The 21362-nt window shown below is 42.8% G+C and overlaps 2 protein-coding genes and 1 long non-coding RNA gene across 8 annotated transcripts in view; 2 read left to right on the top strand and 1 right to left on the bottom strand.

Moving 5' to 3' along the window:
* LOC127611646 (uncharacterized) overlaps nt 1–9771 on the top strand; it is a 93197-nt gene extending 83426 nt beyond the window's left edge. For 2 of the 3 annotated variants that reach the window (XR_007965401.1, XR_007965399.1), the window contains 3 exons: nt 3514–3589; nt 3909–4330; nt 9414–9771. This is a non-coding gene — a long non-coding RNA (uncharacterized LOC127611646). The remainder of the gene's footprint in view (nt 1–3513; nt 3590–3908; nt 4331–9413) is intronic. The other variant, XR_007965400.1, reaches the window with a different exon arrangement.
* LOC127611595 (importin subunit alpha-4) overlaps nt 1–21362 on the bottom strand; it is a 167955-nt gene that overhangs the window by 48669 nt on the left and 97924 nt on the right. The window lies entirely within an intron of this gene.
* LOC127611578 (phospholipid-transporting ATPase IH-like) overlaps nt 11946–21362 on the top strand; it is a 35196-nt gene continuing 25779 nt past the window's right edge. For 2 of the 4 annotated variants that reach the window (XM_052082230.1, XM_052082229.1), the window contains exon 1: nt 17382–18073. In XM_052082230.1, coding sequence (XP_051938190.1) covers nt 17999–18073 — 75 coding nt within the window. In that variant the 5' untranslated portion in view covers nt 17382–17998. Of the gene's footprint in view, nt 12290–13264; nt 13827–17381; nt 18074–21362 lie in introns of those variants that run through there. The other 2 variants (XM_052082231.1, XM_052082232.1) reach the window with 2 other exon arrangements.

Genomic DNA, 21362 nt, shown 5'->3' with positions numbered 1-21362 from the left:
CACGAGAGCCAGCTCCTCGCTCTTAATACTCTTAGTCCCTCTCTTGGCATGTTTTCCAAGAACTGGCTGTATTTCCACGTCTATGAACGCCATCAAAATGCCTGTAATGAATATTCGTGCAGCTCCGAGTGTATATCTTGAGGCATTTGACCCGCTCGCAGCCGCCGTGCGCGAGATCCGCCGCTCGCGTTTGTCAGAGGTCAAATTCGTCTGCTGCGGCAGCAAATGTTTACATGCGGCGTACAATTGCCACGGCAAATTTGACCTTCTACTCGAAATAAGACGGCATTGTTATTCATGTTTACAGGAGCGCTTGGTAGAAGAGTCGGACCAGCGACAGAATAATTTCCAGGCCTTTGGCACATTTGCTTCCGCTTGCAATTTTTATATCACGCCGGTTTAACTGCTGAAAAATATCGGTGGAATTAGCCGGAGGTTATCAATTTTAAAAATTGAATTGTCATCTCCGTTATCATCTTAATGGCAGAACTAGGCGCACAGCGACACATTTCGTTCTGTCCTACAAAATATGTCCCAGTGAAAACATTTAAAATGCCATTTTTGATCGCACATTTTATGAAAGGTTATTTTTTATTTGCTAATACCCGAACAAAAGTGTGAAATTAAACAACCATCGAAAACATTTCACTGTATGCTTATTTTTGAACATACTGTATGTCTTTGAACGAGTAGTTCTGCCAAAGCCAAAAGGTAAGCAGAGCTGCACTGAGTTTTGTCGGATGCACTAATTAGACTATATAGTGTATAGACAATTACACTATATGATGCGTAACAAATGAAGTGTGAAAGTGTGTGCTCCCTTTTTTCCAACACCGTGCATCGCTTTCATCAAATAGAAGCTGCCTCACCCGCAACCACTAGCTCCGCCCCTATCGTCATGGTTGCAAAAGCATCATTAGCCCATAACGGGCTGAGTCCTGCCTCACTTGCATGATACTATGCTGCCCACTCAAAACAAGCTAGTTTTAGCAAGAAACAATGTGTAAAATATTGCTAATTCTCTACGTTTGTCCCGGAAGGCGGCTTCTTTGCGGAACCCAGGAGAGATAAATGAGACACTTCAAGAAAAATAAAATAAACCTGTGTTCTGTGTCGATAGCTAGAATCATGTGTGTGTGCATGGTTGGCTTGCCTTGTTGGCTTGAGAAGCCAACAAGGCTAAACACGTACATGTGTGTGTGTGTGTGTGTATATATATAGTATATATGTTGGGTTTTTTTCAGTTTCTTGATGTCTTTTGTTGCTTGCACGCTGATGCCAGTTAGTACATACTTGCACAATTAATAGAAATTCACATTCTGGCCACCGTATGAGTCTTTTTGGAATTGGCATTGCATTTGCAAATTGCAAATAAAACCGTGATTCTGTTATGCATTTGCAAAGAACTTGTGAGGTAACAGAACATACCTGTCACATGAGTCTTCTTGTAACATGATAATACCATTGGTCACTTTTTGTGTTTTAAGGTTCTTTTTGTTGTTGGTGTTGTTTTTCAACTCTTAAAATTCCAAGGCCACAAGTGTGCCCTCAATTAGTTGCAGCAGCTCCGAAGTAATTGATTTTTTGTGAGTCGAGAAGGAAGAAGAAGGATGGAGTGGGGCCACCGCTAATGTGAGAAGCCAACAAATGGATGGGCTGACAGAATAATTGGAACGAGCAATTTAGCCTTGCTTTATAGAGAATTTGTCTGAGTGATAAGAAACTCAACATTAGCATTTCACAACACAAACATAGCTACTTTGAAAAAATAAAATAATAAAAATATCTGTTTTTAGAGATCCACGGTGGGCACAAGCACCTTGCTGGATGCGCATGTCTGCTTTTTTTTTTTTTATGGTTGTGGGGAGCAAAAATGCTTTTAAAAACTTTTTCAATGTGGAAAAAATGTGTGCATATCTTTTTTTGTTGAACCAAAATACATAACAGTATGCAAGTAAAAAAGAGCCAGCCTTCCACAACAAAGGCTTTGCGCAATCTAAAAATAACCACTCACGGCGATTTTTTTTCCCCTCCCCTTTTTCTCAGTGCAAAAGGCTCTTGTGCATAAAATTTACCATTCAAGTTTGGTACTGCTGAACGACAAACCAACAAGTCCAAGAAATCATTTGATGCAATTTGCACAAGAATCAACTCACTCTAAATTCTAATATCATTCAGATACTGCCCATTATTCCTAATCCCCAAATTATTAGGTCTATTCACATTGTGATATAGTGGCAATTGCACCTAAATAATGTCTGCCAATGGTGATATTACATCTTAAAACTGAGGAAACACGTTTTTCACCCCTCCCCGCCTAAAAAAAAAAAAAAAAGGTCAATGATTCTTTTTGTACAACTTGCTACGATTTTTTTAAAAGAACATGTTGCATGATGACATGCTACATTTAATGACCCCCGATGATATTTTACACTGGCGCTCTCATGACTCCTTGATGTCTGTGACTGTACAAAAAAAAAAGGTCCGTCCGGTCGGGGTGCGTACTCAACGAGCGTTGGGGGACTAGATAATGAAGCATCTCAGGTGACTACACGCGGGGATTACCAGTTTGTTGGCATCATATGGCACAGACATACGTCGTTCCCATTACACACGCGCACACACATACACTGGAGAGATCCTTGGTTATCACAGCCTTCCAGATTGTTCTCAACTACTTATGGAAAACACACACATCTCAAGATGTGGCCACTTGTGCCAATACGGGCCCAGCGTTAAGAACAGTTGTCGTGGTGGTGTGATTTTTTTTTAATTTTAGCATCTCTAAATTCTGAGCGTTGCTAAGGTGCTTTGGGAGAGGATTAACAGAGGCTGGCGCCGATGAGCAAGCCTTGCAGATTTCCAAGCAGCAGGAGAAAGGACAAAGGAAGACGGCGTAAGAAAAGGAGGCGGAAGAGCAGGCATGAAAATAATGCTTAGAGCTTGTGTAAACACGATGACTTGAGGTAAAGAAGGTAGCGACTAAACAGGTATCCGAGACGAGAAGTGTCAACTCGATTTACAATGAGTTACATTCCGCTTGTTTTTTTTTTAAATATATATTCTCTTTCACCAATCCAACTTGGCGTCATATTCGACACCCCATTCCTGACCGCTCAGAATCTCTCTGACCTCGCACACCGAAAAAAAAAGAAGAGTTTTTGTTGAATTTTCTTCATTTATATCCTGCACGACAAATAAATGGCGATCCTTGTTGAAAGACTATCCAGACAAAAGGCAGTTAAGGGTTAGCATGTCTGTCGAGGGTTTTATGCAAATAATAATAATAAATCATCATCAATTTTTGGTGCACAAAAGCCACACGATAACGAAATCACTGTTGGGCGTATCGCGATGACTTGGAATCAACTCTTCCTCCCGATGAGACGTTTTTCCAATTGCCCTTATCGCTATCGCCTCTCCATTTCTTGTCTTTGACTTGATTCCCTCCCTCAAGGGCAACACCAGTTTCCCATCCAGCCCTCATAGTCTTTTTTTTTTTTTCCTCCCAAGCTCGGTCGCAACTTCAAACGGTGATGATGTTGGGGTCACGCCGAGGTGCCCGAAGCATTAGCGGCTGCCGTCTCAGGTGTGCATCTCCCAGCGCGTCCTTGATGACACCTTTTTCTTTTTAATTAGCCGCAGCGAAAATTATAAAAGACCTGCCTGCAACACATTTTCTTTTTTCTTTTTTGTGATTATTGACCCGCTCGGGAATTCTTTCATAACATGAAGCCCAATTACAGCCGGACAGCCACTCGGATCTCGGATGTAACCGTGTGCATGTGGGTGTTTGTGTTGTTAGTTTGAATGAATCCTCACATTGAATGTCCATGAACTGAAGATAGGAGAAGGATGAGGAGGTGGAAGTTGTTTCCAACGTTTTCTGTTTTGAATTCTCTCCTCAGGGTCAGCTTCTCAGGTGGAGTGCAACCAGATACGAGCCGTTTGCAGGATTCAAGGCACTTGACCAAGGGCCAACACCGCTCCTCCGTGCCAGGCTCAGATTACCCCCCGCCTTCATTCACTTTCCTTGAGTTATGGCCGCCGGTGTGTTCCGAGGTCTTTGCGTGGATTGTCCCTATCCGGTCCGCCCTGACTCATGGGAGCGCTCGTGACAAAGTGCACCGGCGGATGTCTTTCACCCACCCATGCTTAGAATTACTCATCTGATCAGACGGCATCAGCGCTCCACGGCTGCCCGGGTCATACAAGCCAAGCCCCTGGGGGCCAAGCAGCTAATTACAGGCTTCTGCGGTTTCTTTCACCACCGACAATATCAGCGTGAGAGAAGAAGCCACTATAGGACAAAGAATCGTGACATCAGTAGGTCAGTAGTGACTACGGAGGCTACCAAAGCTGCCACACACAACCCACTGAAACACACTCTGGCCAATCACGGTGCAGCAAACAACAGATGTCTTTCCTGGCAGTCCTACGTTGAATTCAATGATACATTCTCAGATTTTGCCCCGTTAAAGGAGGCATTTTATGTTCTCTCTTCCCGCTATTTAGGATTTTGTTATTTCTGTTCCACGCAATTTGGTGGATGCTTCTTGGTATCTTTGTATATCAGGCTCTTAGAACCCAATCACTCTGACAAGATTGGAGATTTTGGATAAAGTTGTCTTCCCCTATTTAAAAAAAACAAAAAAGAAACCCACCAGTTTCAATTTTTTTTTTAATCTCATCCTAATCGCATCTGTAAAGTATGGTAACTGGAGACATTATAGTTTGGGAGTGCTTTGACTCCTCAGGGCCTGGACACATTTCTGTCAATAGGAAATGAAATTCCAAGTTGATCAAGACGTGTATTAAAGTAGAGCTTGATGAACCATCTGTCTGCCAACTGAAGCCAAGGATATTGTTGAACCAAAACAGAGTCATAAAGAGGAATGGTCCAAAATCCTCTTGACTGTTGGTCGGGTCTCACTTGCAATTGTAGGAAACATTCGGCCGAGGTTATTGCGCTTACAGAGGCTCAATCAGTCATTAATTACAGAGGATCACATACTTCCTCCCTCCTGCGCTGCGACATTAAGATAATTGTGTTCAGTAAAACCATGAAACAATCATTTGTGCTTTATTAGTTTAGGAAAACTTAGTTAGTCTATTGTTGTGACCTAATCTAAACGTAGATTCAATCATATTATGACGGATTCATGTCGAAAGTCTGGTACGGTAATTCCGAAGTGTTTGCGCATTTTTTCTTGCAATTGCAGTCTAAGTAAATGACGATTGAAACCATGAAATTAATCAGCCAACTGGACATTAATCACATGCACGAACAGTCGTGGTCAGGCGTATAACAATACCGTTTGATTTAAATGCATACCTCCACACTGTGTTAATGACGCCACCCAGGGCCCGACCAAGCTACTCTCAAACAATAATGTACTAAGTGTCAAGCAATTTCCCTGTGTGTCGTTCAGCGATGTGCTGCTACAAGTGGCAGGGGGGTTGCTGTTTCCTAATAGGCTGAGCCTAAATTACTCTTGTACTTTACTTTGTGTCGGGTTTTTTTTTGTTTTTGTTTTTTTTCTCCAACCAATCGAAAGTTCTCCAGAAAGTTTGGTTTTAAAAAGAAAATAGTGATTGTAGAAACTGCGTATGTGTAACAAAGTTAAAAGGAAGTGGATTGCATGTGATCGCGTCCGTCTTTTGAATAAACCTTCAAGTGGTAGACTGTATTCTGTCATTCGGCGTACCGGTACTTTGGGAGGACATCTGACTACTATTGGCCAAGGGTTGCAATGTAAGACTCAACCTCTGGATACATTATGGATAGACTGGATATGAATGGGTGGACCAATGGTTAACGTGTCGACCTCACAGTGCAGAGGTACCGGGTTCAATTCCAGCTCCGGCCTCCCTGTGGGGAGTTTGCATGTTCTCCCTAGGCCTGCGTGGGTTTTCTCCGGGTACTCCGGTTTCCTCCCACATTCCAAAAACATGCATGGCAGGCTGATTGAAAACTTTAAATTGTCCCTGGTTGTTGATCTGTGTGTGCCCTGCAATTGGCTGGCAATCGGGTCAGGGTGTCCCCCGCCAACTGCCCGAAGACAGCTGGAATAGCCTCCAGCACCCTCCATGACCCTTGTGAGGATAAGCGGATCGGAAAATGGATGGATGGATATGAACGTGTGATGCGAATCTTTATTGCAAGCGGGCTATTAATCACGTCGAACCAGAAGTCGACGATTACACAACAACCCTCCTCAGTGTGCCAATACTCGGCCATAAATAATCCACAAGGGTCACAGCTGATTAGGTCCACACCACATTGCACTTGGTTAAAATATCCTCTCCACAAACAGATACACAATCCACATTACATACATGTACACAATCTTATGAGATCCTATCCAGGTGCTGCTATCAGAGATGCTGTCCGTTTTTTAATCAACATTGTCAAAGAGGAATTAATGTATTTTTTATTGATGTGACGGAGAACTGCGCCCGCATCATAATGAAGCGCGTCTCTAATACTTGGGGTTAACTTACACTATTTGGTAACATGAGAGGGAGAAAATATTAGACCCGGCTCCCAGCGCGATGTCGGGCTGTTCAAATGCAACTATAATAATCGGCATATCGATGGATGAAAATGGACATTCAAGTACAGAGTTTCTGCAGCGTCTTCGTAGCCGCGTAAGCAGCCGCGCTGATGCATTTAAATTTATTTCTTTTACACTTTTCAGTGAGCTGTGGAACTTTTGCTGCGCTCTCGGGCTTCGCATGGATTGTCTGAGCGCGATGTCCCGTGACCTATGCGAGTCCGACGCCCGGTTCTGATAGACTCATATCACACATGACAGGGAAACCCAAGCCAGGGCCTAATTAGCCGGCGGGCTCGGAACGACGCGGGGAGACTGAAAATCAAAACTTTATAAACATGGCTTCGACACGGCTTATTTATTCATGGAGATAATTAGAGAGGACTTTGGAAACAGAATGATATGCCAAGTTCCCAATGACCGACCGGGCTGCCTCGTTGTTGCCAAACTTGACACCTTCCCCGGTTCACCCACCTGTCCAGGCATTCCAGTCATCCAGTCCAAACCTTGTCAGGTGGAAGAAAGTCTATCCTAGGGCAGAGTTGGGAGTAAGTCTAGCCGATGGTGAGGTGCAAGAGGAGGGAGGAGGAGGTTTGGAGACAAGGAGGGTTGGGGGGGGGGGGCATATAAAGGCGTGGGATCGTATTCGGGCTCCTGGGGACAGGCGGCTTGGCGTGGCACCACACTGCCCACCCAACATCAACCCTCTCAGGTTCCCAGGCTCAGATGGGCCTGATAAACACTCCACAGGGACCATCTGGAGGCGGCCGGGAAGGCCGCAGGGGCTGGACATATTTGATTTCAATTCAACCAGTGGCCATTTTGCATTTATGGCCAAGTGATGCAAGTCAAGTCAAGTCAACTTCCACACATTTACAACCAAGAGTTTTACTGTTTTTTTTAACATAACGTATTTAATAAACCAAGTACAGTCTTTTTTCCAAATTTCATTTCGTGTATTTACTGCAGATTTTTTCTTTTTATTCATGTTACTGAATTGATTCATACAATATGCCCTGGAAGAATTTCTTTTCCAATTTTTATTGTATTCGTTGATCAGATGTGATCAGATGTGCACGGCTGGTAAATTGTAAATGAGTGACGCTATGTTTTTATTTATTTTTTGACCATATTGAAGTAGCACTTTAACGTGATTTTGTGATCGTGTTATGTTGGTGCGTAGCGATAAATGATAGCAAAACTTGATCAACTAAAATACCAACGTGAACCAGACGGGCTTTGACAACTCAAAATGTGTTTTCTTTTTTTCGTGGAAAGGAATGAGATTATATGTCATAGATATCTTCGACATCTTTGTGTCATGTATGTATTCTTTCCAAATTCCAAACGGCCCGAGTGAAATTGATGCTAATTTGCGCAATGTAAATCTAGACGTTCGGTTGACGTAAATTCGGCAAGAGTGCACTTGAGGCCGTTTAATAACAATTTTCCACGGCTTCCCCCATTTTCTGTGTTTCGGGTGTGTGTGCACTCGATCGGGGTAACGAGTGGAAAGCACTCCCACGGCAGGATGTTGCGTGTTCCTAACGACACGTCTTGGTGGCGTTAACTGCGGTGCACATCCATCTCTTTGGCATTAGCGTGATGGATGTATTTTTCATGCCGCCATTAGGACCCAAACGCTGCGTCGGTCGAGCCTCGGTTTTATGCTAATGCGCTCTCTCACACCTGCAGCTTGCAATTACCCGCGGAGGAGCCGGCACCGAGGCTTCACCGGTAATAATATGAGCAATGGCAAAATTGCACCAGTCTATTGAAGAAAATTGAGAAGAGGAAGATGGAGAGCCAAAAGAAATGGGGTTGGGGGGCGCTGGGTGGAGAGTGAAGGGGAGAACAATGAAAAGGCTTCGCTTAATTAGCCTTGAAATATCTGTCATCCTCCCACTGGGCCGGCGACTTTTACACTCGAGCAAAACCGCTGTGGTCGACTACCCAGCATTCAACAGGTCGAACGGCACCTGTGCTTTCTCCGCCTCTCGTTGTCTCTGAATCACCTCACACTTGACTGCGGTCATGGCGGACGATTTGTGTGCTTCCCAGATATGGTCAGGCTCAGTCCTGAAGTAGAAGTACAGATATTTATGTAAAATAATACGCTGAGACAAGTGGATGTACTGAATCTTTAGTTCGCAAAGGTAAAATCAAAGGTGTGTGTGTGTGTGTGTCTGTGTGTGTGTGTGTGTGTGTGTGTGTGTGTGAGTGAGTCCGATCACATGCAGCAAGAGAACCTGAGGTGGCGGGGGTGGGTTGTGGGGCTGTGGGGGCCCTCAGGGCTGCCGGCCTCGATAACAAGGGCTGTAAAATCAATCACCTCCTTTGACAGCCTTATGTGTAGCCCCGCCTCTTTATTTCCCATCTTTCTCTTCCCGGCCTGCAGACGTTTGAGTCAACACACAAACTCAAATGCACAGAGTGAAACCTCTGAGGTTGAACGCGATCCATTCTGGAATGCTGGTCAACTTCCAATTTGTCTGACGTTCTCAATAGGAAATGTTTGAAAATGGTTTTCATTCAATGCGATCGGTTGGTTGGCGATGGACTCTGCCGTAACGCTCATGAGATCAAACGCTTTTGAAAATGGATGTTTGAAGAGATATAATTTTAATAAGTGTCAAAATAAGATGAAGCACTGTATCAAGTACAACTTTGATTAAAACCAATGCTGGAGAATTTTTTAAGCTCCATATAAGTATAAAAAGGTGTTTGTCATTTTTATTAGTGTGACAATCAAATAATAAAACACTGGGTCATTTCGTTGTTGTTTTTTTTTTGTTTTTTAGTGTAGTCCCTGCAAATTGAAATTTGACTGTCATGTTCTGTGTGTTTGTGTTTCAGTGCCAGCTGGAGTGGAGGGCGTTGCTCTCCAGCAGGCGCACCTGTTCCGCATTTCCAATTAAGCCTGGCTTAGTTGTTAGTTGTTTAGTTGCCAAGGCTGTGTTGGATTACTATATTACTCGCTGTTGTGTTTCAAGTGTTGTTTTTTTTTAGACCTCTCGATACTATTCGTAGTCGCTCTGGTTTTTTTTCCATCTATCCTTGTTTGTGAGTATTATCGTTCTTTTGTTATTGCTCTTTGTGTATTTCGTTTGTATATTCTCGGGGTTACCTTTTCCAAATGCTTTTTGTTTATGCCTTGTTTTGTTTTTCTTCCCTGGATCCTTTTGACCAGTGATTTGTCCTTTGGCGGTGTTCAAACTTGCCGTTGATCAGTGTAATTGCTGAAAATATGCAAAAAAGATTGAGAACAACGTAGAAGTAAATCGTAGTTCTCAGGTGGGGTGGGATTTAAATATAAATAAAGACTCCTTCCGGATCAAAAATTCTCCTCACATCACAATAGTAGTGAAATTTGATTCACATTTAAATGGGCACGGTTTCACCACATTCATTGGACGCGCCCATAATGCACTGTTGAAGAGTGGTGACAACTGTGTGTTTTTTTTTTCACCAATTTGAAGCACATAATGGACATTTTGCTCCTGTTATATGGAATGGTTTGTGTTTGTGTGACAAGCATCACAGGCAGACCTCAAGTAAGCAGCAAAGTGAACCAAAAACGTAACCATGATCGTGACAAATTATGCTGCGATGGAGTTTTTGAAAGTGAGTCCAAGCACTTTGCTTAACTTCCTGTGTATTTGGACAATCTTTCATCTTCTCACCTTCTTTGACTCCCTTCTTGGACATTCATTGATTCATACTTTCTGAAGTGATGCTGTGTGTGACATCGTTCAATTCCAACTCTGAAATTTTTGTGTGACTATCAAAATATTTTTTTCTATGAAAAATATTGACAAAATGCTGTATTGTACAATTTGGGGGCCTTTAGATCTTGCACCGTTAAACAAATTGACATGCATGTGTGTAAGTAGGGAGCACCTGGTAAAGTGCTTGAAGGATTAGCAAGTTGTATGAGTTGGTTACACATGTTCAGGTCAGCTCTGTGACAACACTGTTGTCTAAACACCTCTTCTTAGACGTATGTGTGTGCGCGTGCGTGCGTGCTTGCTTGCAAGGGAGGACGGGATGAGGAGGACGAGGAGTGGGGGAGTAGGGGAGCACTAAATCTGCAGAGAGGACTTGGCAGCGGATCCCCTCTTTCCTTCTCTCGCTTCATTGCTTTGGTCCTACCCAAATCCTATTTCACGGAGCCAAGTATGCGCTCCCTGGGATCTCCCTCGGCTCCCATCTCCAGACGCAGGTTTTAAGCCTCTCCTGGCACCGACGAGGTGGAGGCATGTGACGCACATCCAACCGAGACACCCCCCTTCCTCAATCTGTAAACCTGGCATCCACGCAGTCTCCCACCTTTCTGGCCAGAAAGTCCCTCAAGATGTTTGACATAAGGTCACAAGTCTTTTGCATGAAGACAAGCTCACTTACTCTGGAACGCATATTCTTCCGCAGTCTTGTTACGTCAGTCAAGCAAGCTCCCGATCGGCATTAGGCGCATGTCACAGTTAACGTGCAGTCGTTTTCATGAATAATCATTCGACGCGCCTCATTTATTTCCCCAAACTCATGCATTAATGCTCCTCCAATTACACACAATTACAGCAATTAATTAAGTGCCAAATTACCTGAAGACAAACCGCCGGGCACACACAGAACGCACTACGTTGTGTTTCGGCATCTCGGCCACAAGATGGCGGTGTTTGACTAAAATTACGCGGATGCACTGTTTCCTAATTTGACGTTCATCAATTACCTTTTGCAATATCGTATATCGAAAAGTATATGTGACAATAGCATGTAGAATGTAAAGAATATCGATCATTCAACTTGGGGAATGGTAAAATGGGAGGGGTTTTAAGTTTGACTTAACGCCATTTTGGACCATCTGCATGTACCAACTTTCTGTTTCAGCGTTGGATAAAATGTGTTTTACCTTTTATTTCTTTGTTATTATACTGCATTTAAAACTATATATATATATATTCAATCAATTTGTTTTTTTTATTTCCAATTGATTTTACAATGTTTATTTTCTTAATATAACTGTACTTAAAGCACTTCACACAGTGACAAGAAATTATTCATTCGTCTATTTCTATAGTGCTTGAAAAGAAAACCAATGTAAGCACCGGGGATAATGCAACACTCTAAATTGCCCCTAGGTGTGAGTTTCAGCAGATGGTTGTTTGTCTATGTGTGCCCCACGATTGGCGGGCAACCAGTTCAGGGTGTTTCCCACCTACTGTCCGAAGACAGCTGGGATAGGCTCCAGCTTGCCCACGACCCTCTGCACTCTGAGGCCGACAGTTGACCACCGTGCCGTCCACTGTGTATGTATACATATGTTTGCATTTGGATATACCTACAGATTTTAACATTTGTATTTGCACAAATAGACGTGCTGTGGTCATCATGTATTTTCAAGTAGCACTGTGTTTGAGAGGTAAATATGCATCACGACCACTCTTGCAAAAGATGACATGAAGCACTTAATTCTCGCAGTTCCATCTGTGCATGCAGGAAGAGCAGTCATCATTATAATGTACCCTAAGGCCTGCTTGAAGGTAAACAACAGCATCATTATACATTAGTGGGTCATGGAGTCCTGTATTATGCATTATTGATCATGTCTGCCCTAATTGAAACATCTTCCATCTGCAAATGAAATGACTGGTGCAGACATCCCACGCGGCCACCTGACGAACTCAAGACCCACCTCACTGCACCCAAGATGGAGACGGGGCTAATCTGAGAAGGTTCCGTATGTCCAACATGTCACATGACTCAGTTACTCAATATACTGAAGATTCACTTTTAGTTGGAGCTGCAAAAATGGCCATCCCGATTTTTCTTTTCTTCTAATGTCACAAGGGAGCCTCCATGGTGTGTTTTAATGCCCCCCCCCCCTTATAACAGTACATTAATTAAAGATGATGTGACCACCGTGTGTGACAATATGGGATGGAGGCAATGGAAACAATGCGCACAGCACAATGAGCATTGCTACATCATACAGTATGAGACAAACGTATTATGCTGGATTTTCCATCTATATGTGTGGTTGCACACACACACACGCACACAAAAGAGACACACAAATATAGCCTAAAAAATCTTGATTTATAGTGCAGGGAAGTATTTATTGAATTATGTTTCTTGCTGTGGCTGCAGTTTGCAGTGGTGTGGGACTGCATTGCACTGCCTCATACTGTAAGTAAGGTATTGCTAATATAATTCTTGTTATTCAGAAATAAACATATATTGCATCGTAATCCAAAACAATGTCACAATTCAAATGACTAACTTTCCAGCTTTCTTTCATTTAAAAAATAATAGATATAATATATTTTTCTGACAATAAATTACGTTAAGCATTTAAGACCGAGATGCACACAAATAACATCCCATACTGCAAAGTCATTTCAGTGTATAGAATGGGTATTTTCTATTTAGATTATATTTTATTCATATTTATCGTCATATACTGGAATATTTGCGCCTATAACCAAATTATTTTCCACACCTTTACAATCAAGAGTTTTACTTTTTTTTACATAACGTATTTAATAAACCAAGTACAGTCTTTTTTTTTAAATTTCATTTCGTGTATTTACTGCAGATTTTTTTTCTTTTTATTCATGTTACTGAATTGATTCATACAATATGCTATGTGTTATGCAATTCAGGTAAATCACGTTTTATATGAATTAACTTTTTGTTTTTGTTCTTTTTGGGGGTTTTTTTGCAAATATGGACGTTTTTAATTCACCTATGCGTGTTGGTTCGTGTGCGCACGCCTACAACAGGCGAGCCCTAGTACGCATGCGCGTCGTAGTTATCTGACGGCTGAAGCTCTTGCACGTGTATGTGTGCGTGTGTCAGTGAGTGTGGACTCCATCAAGAGGGCCACGGCTGCCGAACCGGCGCCTCCACGCACTCCAAACTACCTCCAAGCGGCACCGTGACAGAGGAGAAAGTGGACTGGATCGAGGAGTCCCGTCCCGTCCTGTCCTGTGCTTTGCACGAGGTGCCATATTTGTCCCCGACATGTAGCCCAGCAGCGTGGGAGATCACCGCGGTAGAAGAGGAGTGTGTGGGGAGGCTGATGCCATGAAAATCACAACAGCCCACTGAGGGAGATCACGGATACGGCGGCGGTGATGATGAGGATGGACCCGAGTAGGGCGATTCGAGGAAGGTAACGTCCGACACGGGAGTCCACGGAGACCTCTTTTAGTCGCTTTCGGGTGGAGGATGGATTTCAGCCGACTCCGGAACATCATCAGCCGATACGTAAGCGTCTCCACAACACACGCCCGCGCACACCACATACACTTCATCCCACGCCCACGAACATGAACGCTATATTAAAGCAAAGGTGGGCAAACTATGGCACGTGGGCACCGTTTGATCTACCACACCGTGCTAAAAACACTTGAGAAACGGTTATTTTAAAATGGAGATGTTGGTACCGCTTTTTCCCCCAAACCGATACAAGTATGAGTACTCCCGATTCTTCATTAATACTAGTACCAAATAACCAATACCACTCATACTTATGATCCAGAACATTTTTGACTGATGGTAAGTCCTGGATTCCAGGATTTAAGTTCCAAATAAGACAAACGACTTGCTATGGTTACAAATGTATTTGTACTATATTAGCAAAAGTGCAAAATCTAGTTGAGTTTGCACATTTAGAATTAGTTTAGCCTGTTGTGTTAGAGTACTGGTGCGGGGGTAGACTGGGAGTTCTTTTCTGATTGAAAAATGGTCAATTTATATATTATTACATAACACTAGAGACGTTTTTTACTTCCCCCTACTCCTTTGAACATATAATTGGACTGTATGATAACTGTTTTCATTTCTTACAATTTTACTGACCTTCACTTTCTGTCAATTTATTACTGTCCTGTATATTTTTATATGTCCAATAAACAAACAAACAAGTGCAAAACCATACCCGTTTACCTGGTAACTGTTAAGCGTCACACAATGAATTTGGAAAATAGGACTGGGCAATACAGTTGAAAAATTGAACGCAATTCAAGTATCAGCCGATATTGAATACATATATATTTTTCTTACCCATCCAAAATAAGAAATAATAGTAAATACATTAAAGATAACGATAGTACAACAATCTAGAGGAAAAACTACTTTAAAAATATATATGTGCACAAATGTACATCTAAAATAGGCAAAAGTGAGTATAGCACTCTGTATAATACTACCAGTACACTATTTGAAAGTGCTTTATTGCCTTTACTGCATTTCACAAGAAAAAATAGTTGCTATTAATTATTTGTTCTCATTTTCCAATCCGCTTTATCACCACAAGGGTCGCGGGGGGTGCTGGAGCCTATCCCAGCTGTCTTCGGGCCGTAGGCGGGGGACACCCTGAACCAGTTGCAAGCCAATCGTAGAGTTTCTATTAATGCACTGCGTAATGCATTGGCAACGACGTCCCTAACTTGTTGTGAGTAGTGTATTATTTCAAAGGGCAGTAGGCTTAGGTGTTAATTTATCTGCCTCGCAGTTCTGAGTTTCGGGATTGAAATCTTGACCTTCCGGTGTGGCGTTTGAATGTTCTCCTTGTGCCTGCATGGGTTTTCTGCGTGTACTCTGGCTTGCCTCTAATTTCAAAAACATGTTAAGTTAATTGAAGAGTGCTAAATCTCCTTTCATCCACCACCCTTATGAGTACTCCAGAAAATGGCTGCACGGATATTATTTTCAAGCATCGCAGCAATAAGAAAAAAGCTACCGTCCCCCTTGCATTCAAAGCGTCATTGTGTGAAATCCACGTGTGCGTTATCTTAGTAACTATTTTAATGCTAAAAACAAACCCCAAATGTTTGCCCGCATGTGCGAGCCATTGACTTTGGCTGAATGGGGAACATGCCAGTAAAGCCCCACATGCGACACCGCGCGGCTGAATGTGCGGAATCGAAATCAACTTGGCTGGCCCACTTTTGAAGTTGCTAAAGGGAAGCCCGCAACCCGCATACAAAATGCACTCCGCTAATATTAGGAACACCTGCAAAAGCTGATGACAGAGGCCGTTTTGTTGTTTTTACATATTACCGTGTGTAACTTCTTTTTGCTCTTTTGTGACAGTGAATGTTTAATGAGAAGATAATTTGACTTGAAAGTGTTCAGCAACACAGCCACTGTACGACTGTTTGCCGTTAGCATGTCGATGGGCTTTTACGTTGACTTCACTGGCGATGTTTTCAAAACAAAGCATGCCTTGTATTTAAATATTATGTATATCAAAAATGTCACCACATGAGAGCAATTAAATGAAATTGTGTCACTTGAACCCTGCCGTGTAAATCGAGCCTGACTTGGCGTGATACTGTTTTAAATTTGTACTCGCAGTAGTAATTAACTTGTTTTTGCTCTTGCGTGACAGCTATGAGTGCTCGAAAAATGGTGGCACATCTTTAATGAATCGCAAATTCTGCTTTTGTTTTTTTTCATGACGAAAATATTTTGGATTGAGTTTTCGGTTTTATTTTCTCATTGGCTTTACAATGGGTGTGTCTTATTTTAGTTTTAATTCTTTATTTTCAGAAAGAAACATATCCCTGCAGTAACATAAAGTAATACTAGCTTTCTGATGGCCACCTTTTGACTCCGGCATGGATTAATCATTTATTTTAGTTTTTTTCCTCTGAGAAATATCGTTTGAAGTCAGCAACGACAAAACAACAGCATGAAATCGACCGAAGGACAAGAGTAGCTTACTTGTTGGTGTTCATTAAGGACGCAGCTGGTTACATGGCGTCTGACTGTGACACTCAGCGCATGACCCACGACCTTTGAACCCGACCTTAAAAGTGTCTCAGGTGCTCTGAGGATAACGGTCTTGTTATGATGTTTATTTATTATTTTTACGCCGGCACACTTTGTATTGCTAGCGCTCCAGCGGCGGAGTCCATAAGAGTGTCACAACCACAAGCTGCACAGAGTTGGGGGAGAGAGCGGGTGGGTGTTTGAACGCACCCGCTCACCTCATCTGTCACCCGCCTGGTTGTTTGCATCCTGGCTGCAACATTACACCGTTGATGTGCAGTGAATCATGAATTCAATTATGCGGGTATTGATGCGGAGGAGAGGGATGATGTATGTATCTACGTTGGCCATTACCGCAGCGTTATTTCCAGCAGACGCTTCTTTAACGAGGGCTGCACGGAAGAACCAACATGACAGTGCCGCTTGACTTACATGGCTCCACCCCTCTTGGCCTCTTGCATGCAGAAAACACGAATTCAGGAAAGCATGTCGTGCATTTGAATGTTATATTTTTCAGGTGGCTTGATGAATCATTTGAGGATTCCCTTCTTAGTTCATCTCATTGAAATGTTTAGCAGCACTATCTGATCATAACTATTAAGATTTCCTTTATTTGTCCCGCAATGGGGAAATTACTATGGGTTGAACATTTTTTTTTCATAATCAGTTTAGGTAATGTGGGCGGCCCGGTAGTCCAGTGGTTAGCGCGTCGGCTTCACAGTGCAGGGGTACCGGGTTCGATTCCAGCTCCGGCCTCCCTGTGTGGAGTTTGCATGTTCTCCCCGGGCCTGCGTGGGTTTTCTCCGGGTGCTCCGGTTTCCTCCCACATTCCAAAAAACATGCATGGCAGGCTGATTGAACACTCTAAATTGTCCCTAGGTGTGAGTGTGGGCGTGGATGGTTGTTCGTCTTTGTGTGCCCTGTGATTGGCTGGCAACCGATTCAGGGTGTCCCCCGCCTACTGCCCGAAGACAGCTGGGATAGGCTCCAGCACCTCCCGCGACCCTAGTGAGGATCAAGCGGCTCGGAAGATGAATGAGTTTAGGTAATGTGATGAAAGTCGAGTTGAAGCCGATAAATGTACCTGTATAATGCCATTGATTGTTCAGTACAGTGATTCGCAACCTTTTTGCGCCACAGACCAGTTTCACGTAATCAACACTTGAATGAAAATACAGCTCACCGTTGTGTAAAGAAAAAAAACCAAAACAATTTGTATTAATTGGCCTAAAACAGTCATTCCTGTTTGAAAATCTTCAAATTACAAATGAGTGACGGTTATGTCAACAATGTTACTTAGCACAATAACGCAAAAAAAAAAATGTCTTGACACTAATATGTTCCATGCAGCCCCATTAGTCCAAACGCAGTATTCTGAATGACATTGCAGTTGTGCAAATTCTCACAGCGCGGTCCTTTTGCTACTTGCAGTTGACTGAAAATGACATCAGTGTCACTCAGGGGTGAGGTCACGGCTCAGCTTTGAAAGCAGGTGATATATGATTTGTCATAACCGCAGCTTTGAGCAACAGTGATGTCATTTTCAGGCGATGGCAAGAGCCAAAATGGCCGCCCCTTGATATGGATAAAAACGTGTGCATTCTGCTACTTAACTCATATTCTACAAGCGCAATTTAAACCAGAACGCCGTGTTTCGACTTATGGGATCTCATCCAACATGTTGTAAAGAAAGTATTTGGGTTTGTCATCCTTTGTCCAACAAGCTAGTCATGCAGGTAAGGCCTTCATTTTGTAATTGCTTCAATGTCGGAAATGCTCACCTGTGCAGCGCCCAGATCTAGAAAGCAGCGTTGTCTCTAATGAGATTTATCAGGAAAGGGACCTGTTGTGCATGATGGTGTGTTAGCACACGTGTTATATCTTGTCTCATCGTGCCCTTTGTCATGTGGTAATAATAGCCGTGGCGTGATGCCTCGGCGGGGTGCCGCCTGTGAAGACTGCACGAGAGGGTCATGATCTGTATTAGAGGCACGCTTATGTATGTACTTGGAAGGCTTTGTCCAATTGAAAGACCGCTACAAAGGGCTTGCATTTGGTTGGCTCATCATGGGAGAGACTTGCTGCGGCGTCTCCTGACTAAAAAAAAAAGGGGGGGCGGGGGGTCTAAGCCGAAAATCGAACAACAATAAAGCATCGGTTTAATCTCCCCATCATGTGCAAACGTGACTCCCACGGCCCCCCTTTTGATCAAATGGGCCAAACAGAACAAACTATGGCGATAAACACTCAACAGGAACAGATGGAGACATTTCCAACATGGCAGCTGAAATATGATACGGCAAGTAATCAACCAAAATGTTGTTCGGCGTTGCAGGTCCTACAAAAAAAAAAAATCCCAGCAAGTTTATTTTCTTCAACTGCGGTATGTTGAATCACTTTTATGACACCAAAAATGCATATGGTGTGATGTTCATGGAAGAAGTGGGTTGGTACAAAGAGAGCAAGTGTTTGAGAATAGAGCGTGAAAACGTGTGGGTATACTTCGAGAGGCTGCCTCACGCCCATTCACAAACTCTATACACTCCGTATATATATTCTAAATAAACCGCTTTATTTGTTTGCAATCTCCATTTCATTATTGTACAATATAGATGCACCAAACAACAGACAGATGGCATTTCAATTTATTTAATCGGGAAAATTGACTGTATTGCATTAGCCTTTTGATTCGGTGAAGCAGCATACGGCTCACCGCCCAACGTTTGTTTTTTTTTTGTCAAGTTACTCTCAACGACTAAGTTTGCCGTCACGATGTGGCTCATGTTTTACAAAGTGGGTTCATAGTTAGCATGTTAGCCAGAAGACCTTGCATACTGCATTTTGTGTGTGTGTGTGTGTGTTTGTACTCTGTGAAATCAATCTTGTTATTTTTTGTAAGGAATACTACTACAAAGAAAGAACAGTAATGTCGAAAATATTGACACAACAGTCCGAAAATATTGACACTGCAGTTCGATGAATGTTTTAGCGGCTAATCGTCATTTCCTAACGCGTTCACCATCCACCACCGCGGGTCATAAAACATGTCCTCCTTTTGATCTGGTGGGCGCCAGTCAACTGAAGAGCCTCCGAAAGGTTTCTCACACGGTCACGGCTTCTCCATTCCCCGTCGGCCGCTCTCGAAAGACAAAAGTGACACGTTGCTGTTTTAGGCAGTTCTATTTTTGTGATACGCTCTCACCCGCATCTCATAGACGGACGCCTATACTGTACGTGGCTCCGCTGGCATTTGGGAATGACTTCTCACGGCTTCCCACCAGGTTGTTAGCACGTCGCCTGTGTCGAATTGGGATGAAAGGAGGAAGAGGGTCATGGATGGCACAGATTATGGTGGTGGTTTCAAGGGGGTGCTGGGGAGGGGTGAAGTAGCACTGCCAAATTCAAGAGTTACATCAGAGTTGGAGTCGAGCGGGGGACGCTGCATACACATTTTTATTTTATTTTTTTCCCCAAGTAATCCGACAATGTTGTCTCTTTTTTTTTTTCTTTCTAATCCTGTGATGCCGCAGGATGTTTGCATCATGAGACGGTTGAGAAAAAGGTTACAGCTGGAGAGAAATGTAAGCATAGTGTGCTCTAATGGGACTTTTATACAGAGATATTTCACTTGAGTTGTACCCCAAAAAAAGAAAAAGTGCTCTTGTCTTGAAAGGAGACATGCTCTGCATCCCCAAATGGATGGATGGATGGCTTACTCTGGCTAAAATCACTCAGTTCTGTCTCATACAAATGTCAAGTCCAGCATTTGTTTTTGTGACATCCAGAGGTCCAGAGATGAGTAGATCGGAAAACTTTACGAATCCCTCCAAGGTGCAGGAGATATTTACACCTTCACAACTGGACGCACAGAGACATACACAAAGCCAACGCTGGCTAATAAACTGTAACTACATCACCAACTCCCTATAATAAAGCAAAGCCTCATAAAGATTCAATTGCATTTTCTCTCACTGAGGCAGCACTTCATCACCAAGCCGCCAAATTACGCATTGTCAATTTAAGTAGCGGATCGACATGATTTTCCAGACGCAAATCCCTCCCACACCCACTTTGACAAGTTGACCGTATCTCCGTATTTACTTGGTTATTTAAATTCGCCCTTCTGACTAGGCGGCACGATAGCGACATTTATATGTGCAATTGTATACACGTTGGTCAATTTTCTATTATATGTACCCTAATGGCATTCAAAATTAAAAAATCTTATCTGAAGTCAACCAAAATCTATATGACGCATATTACAAGGAGCAGACAGACCATTTTGTCTCAATAAATTAAATGGAGCAGCCAGACCATTTGTTATGTCGTAATAAATTAAATTTCCTCTTCTATTGTTATTAGCACTTTTTTTTAACTCTAAATCAGAAGAGCTGGTGTTTTACAGGATTTGCTGAGTTGGTTGAACTCCAAATCATATGACTTAAGGAACATTTCACTTTGGATTTGTCACTGTAAATGAAACCCGGTCGTTGTTTGCTGCACCAAACCATTGTTGCCATGGCATTTAAAATGGTGCGCATTTATCAGTGTGCTAACTCCACAGCGTCTTACAATAGATTATCACGTGTCGTATTTGGTGATATATTTCACAGTAATTTTAGCTCCCCCATAAGCTCATTTCTAGGTTTCTAGATGAAGGCACAATTACAATTCGGCTTCTGCTTGTCTCGCGAAGTGTCATTTCTTTTCGTCACTCCTCTGTGACAGTTAACGATTCATTTTCCTTCGTCGCAAATTCTTTTCTTTCATAGTTCAGGTTCAGGGCTATAGAAAATGGTTGGATGGATAGACTGTGAGGTTGTAGCCAAGTGGCCGGTGAGTCGATGTTAACACCGAACGGCGCCGCTTCAACCTTTGCCTGTTTAAACATGAGGAGTTCATTAAAAAGAAACTAATAATAAAGCGCTGGTTCAATGAGGGATGCCAGCTCATCATGGGGCTCGTCCCTGCGGCACAGCGTGGCGGCGACACGGAGGAAGGACAAGATACGACCATTTAATCAGG

Source organism: Hippocampus zosterae, chromosome 12 (genome assembly GCF_025434085.1).
Source record: "Hippocampus zosterae strain Florida chromosome 12, ASM2543408v3, whole genome shotgun sequence".
NCBI lineage: Eukaryota > Metazoa > Chordata > Actinopteri > Syngnathiformes > Syngnathidae > Hippocampus > Hippocampus zosterae.
The sequence above is the reverse complement of the archived record's forward strand: the minus strand, read 5'-3'. Positions and strand labels throughout refer to the sequence as shown.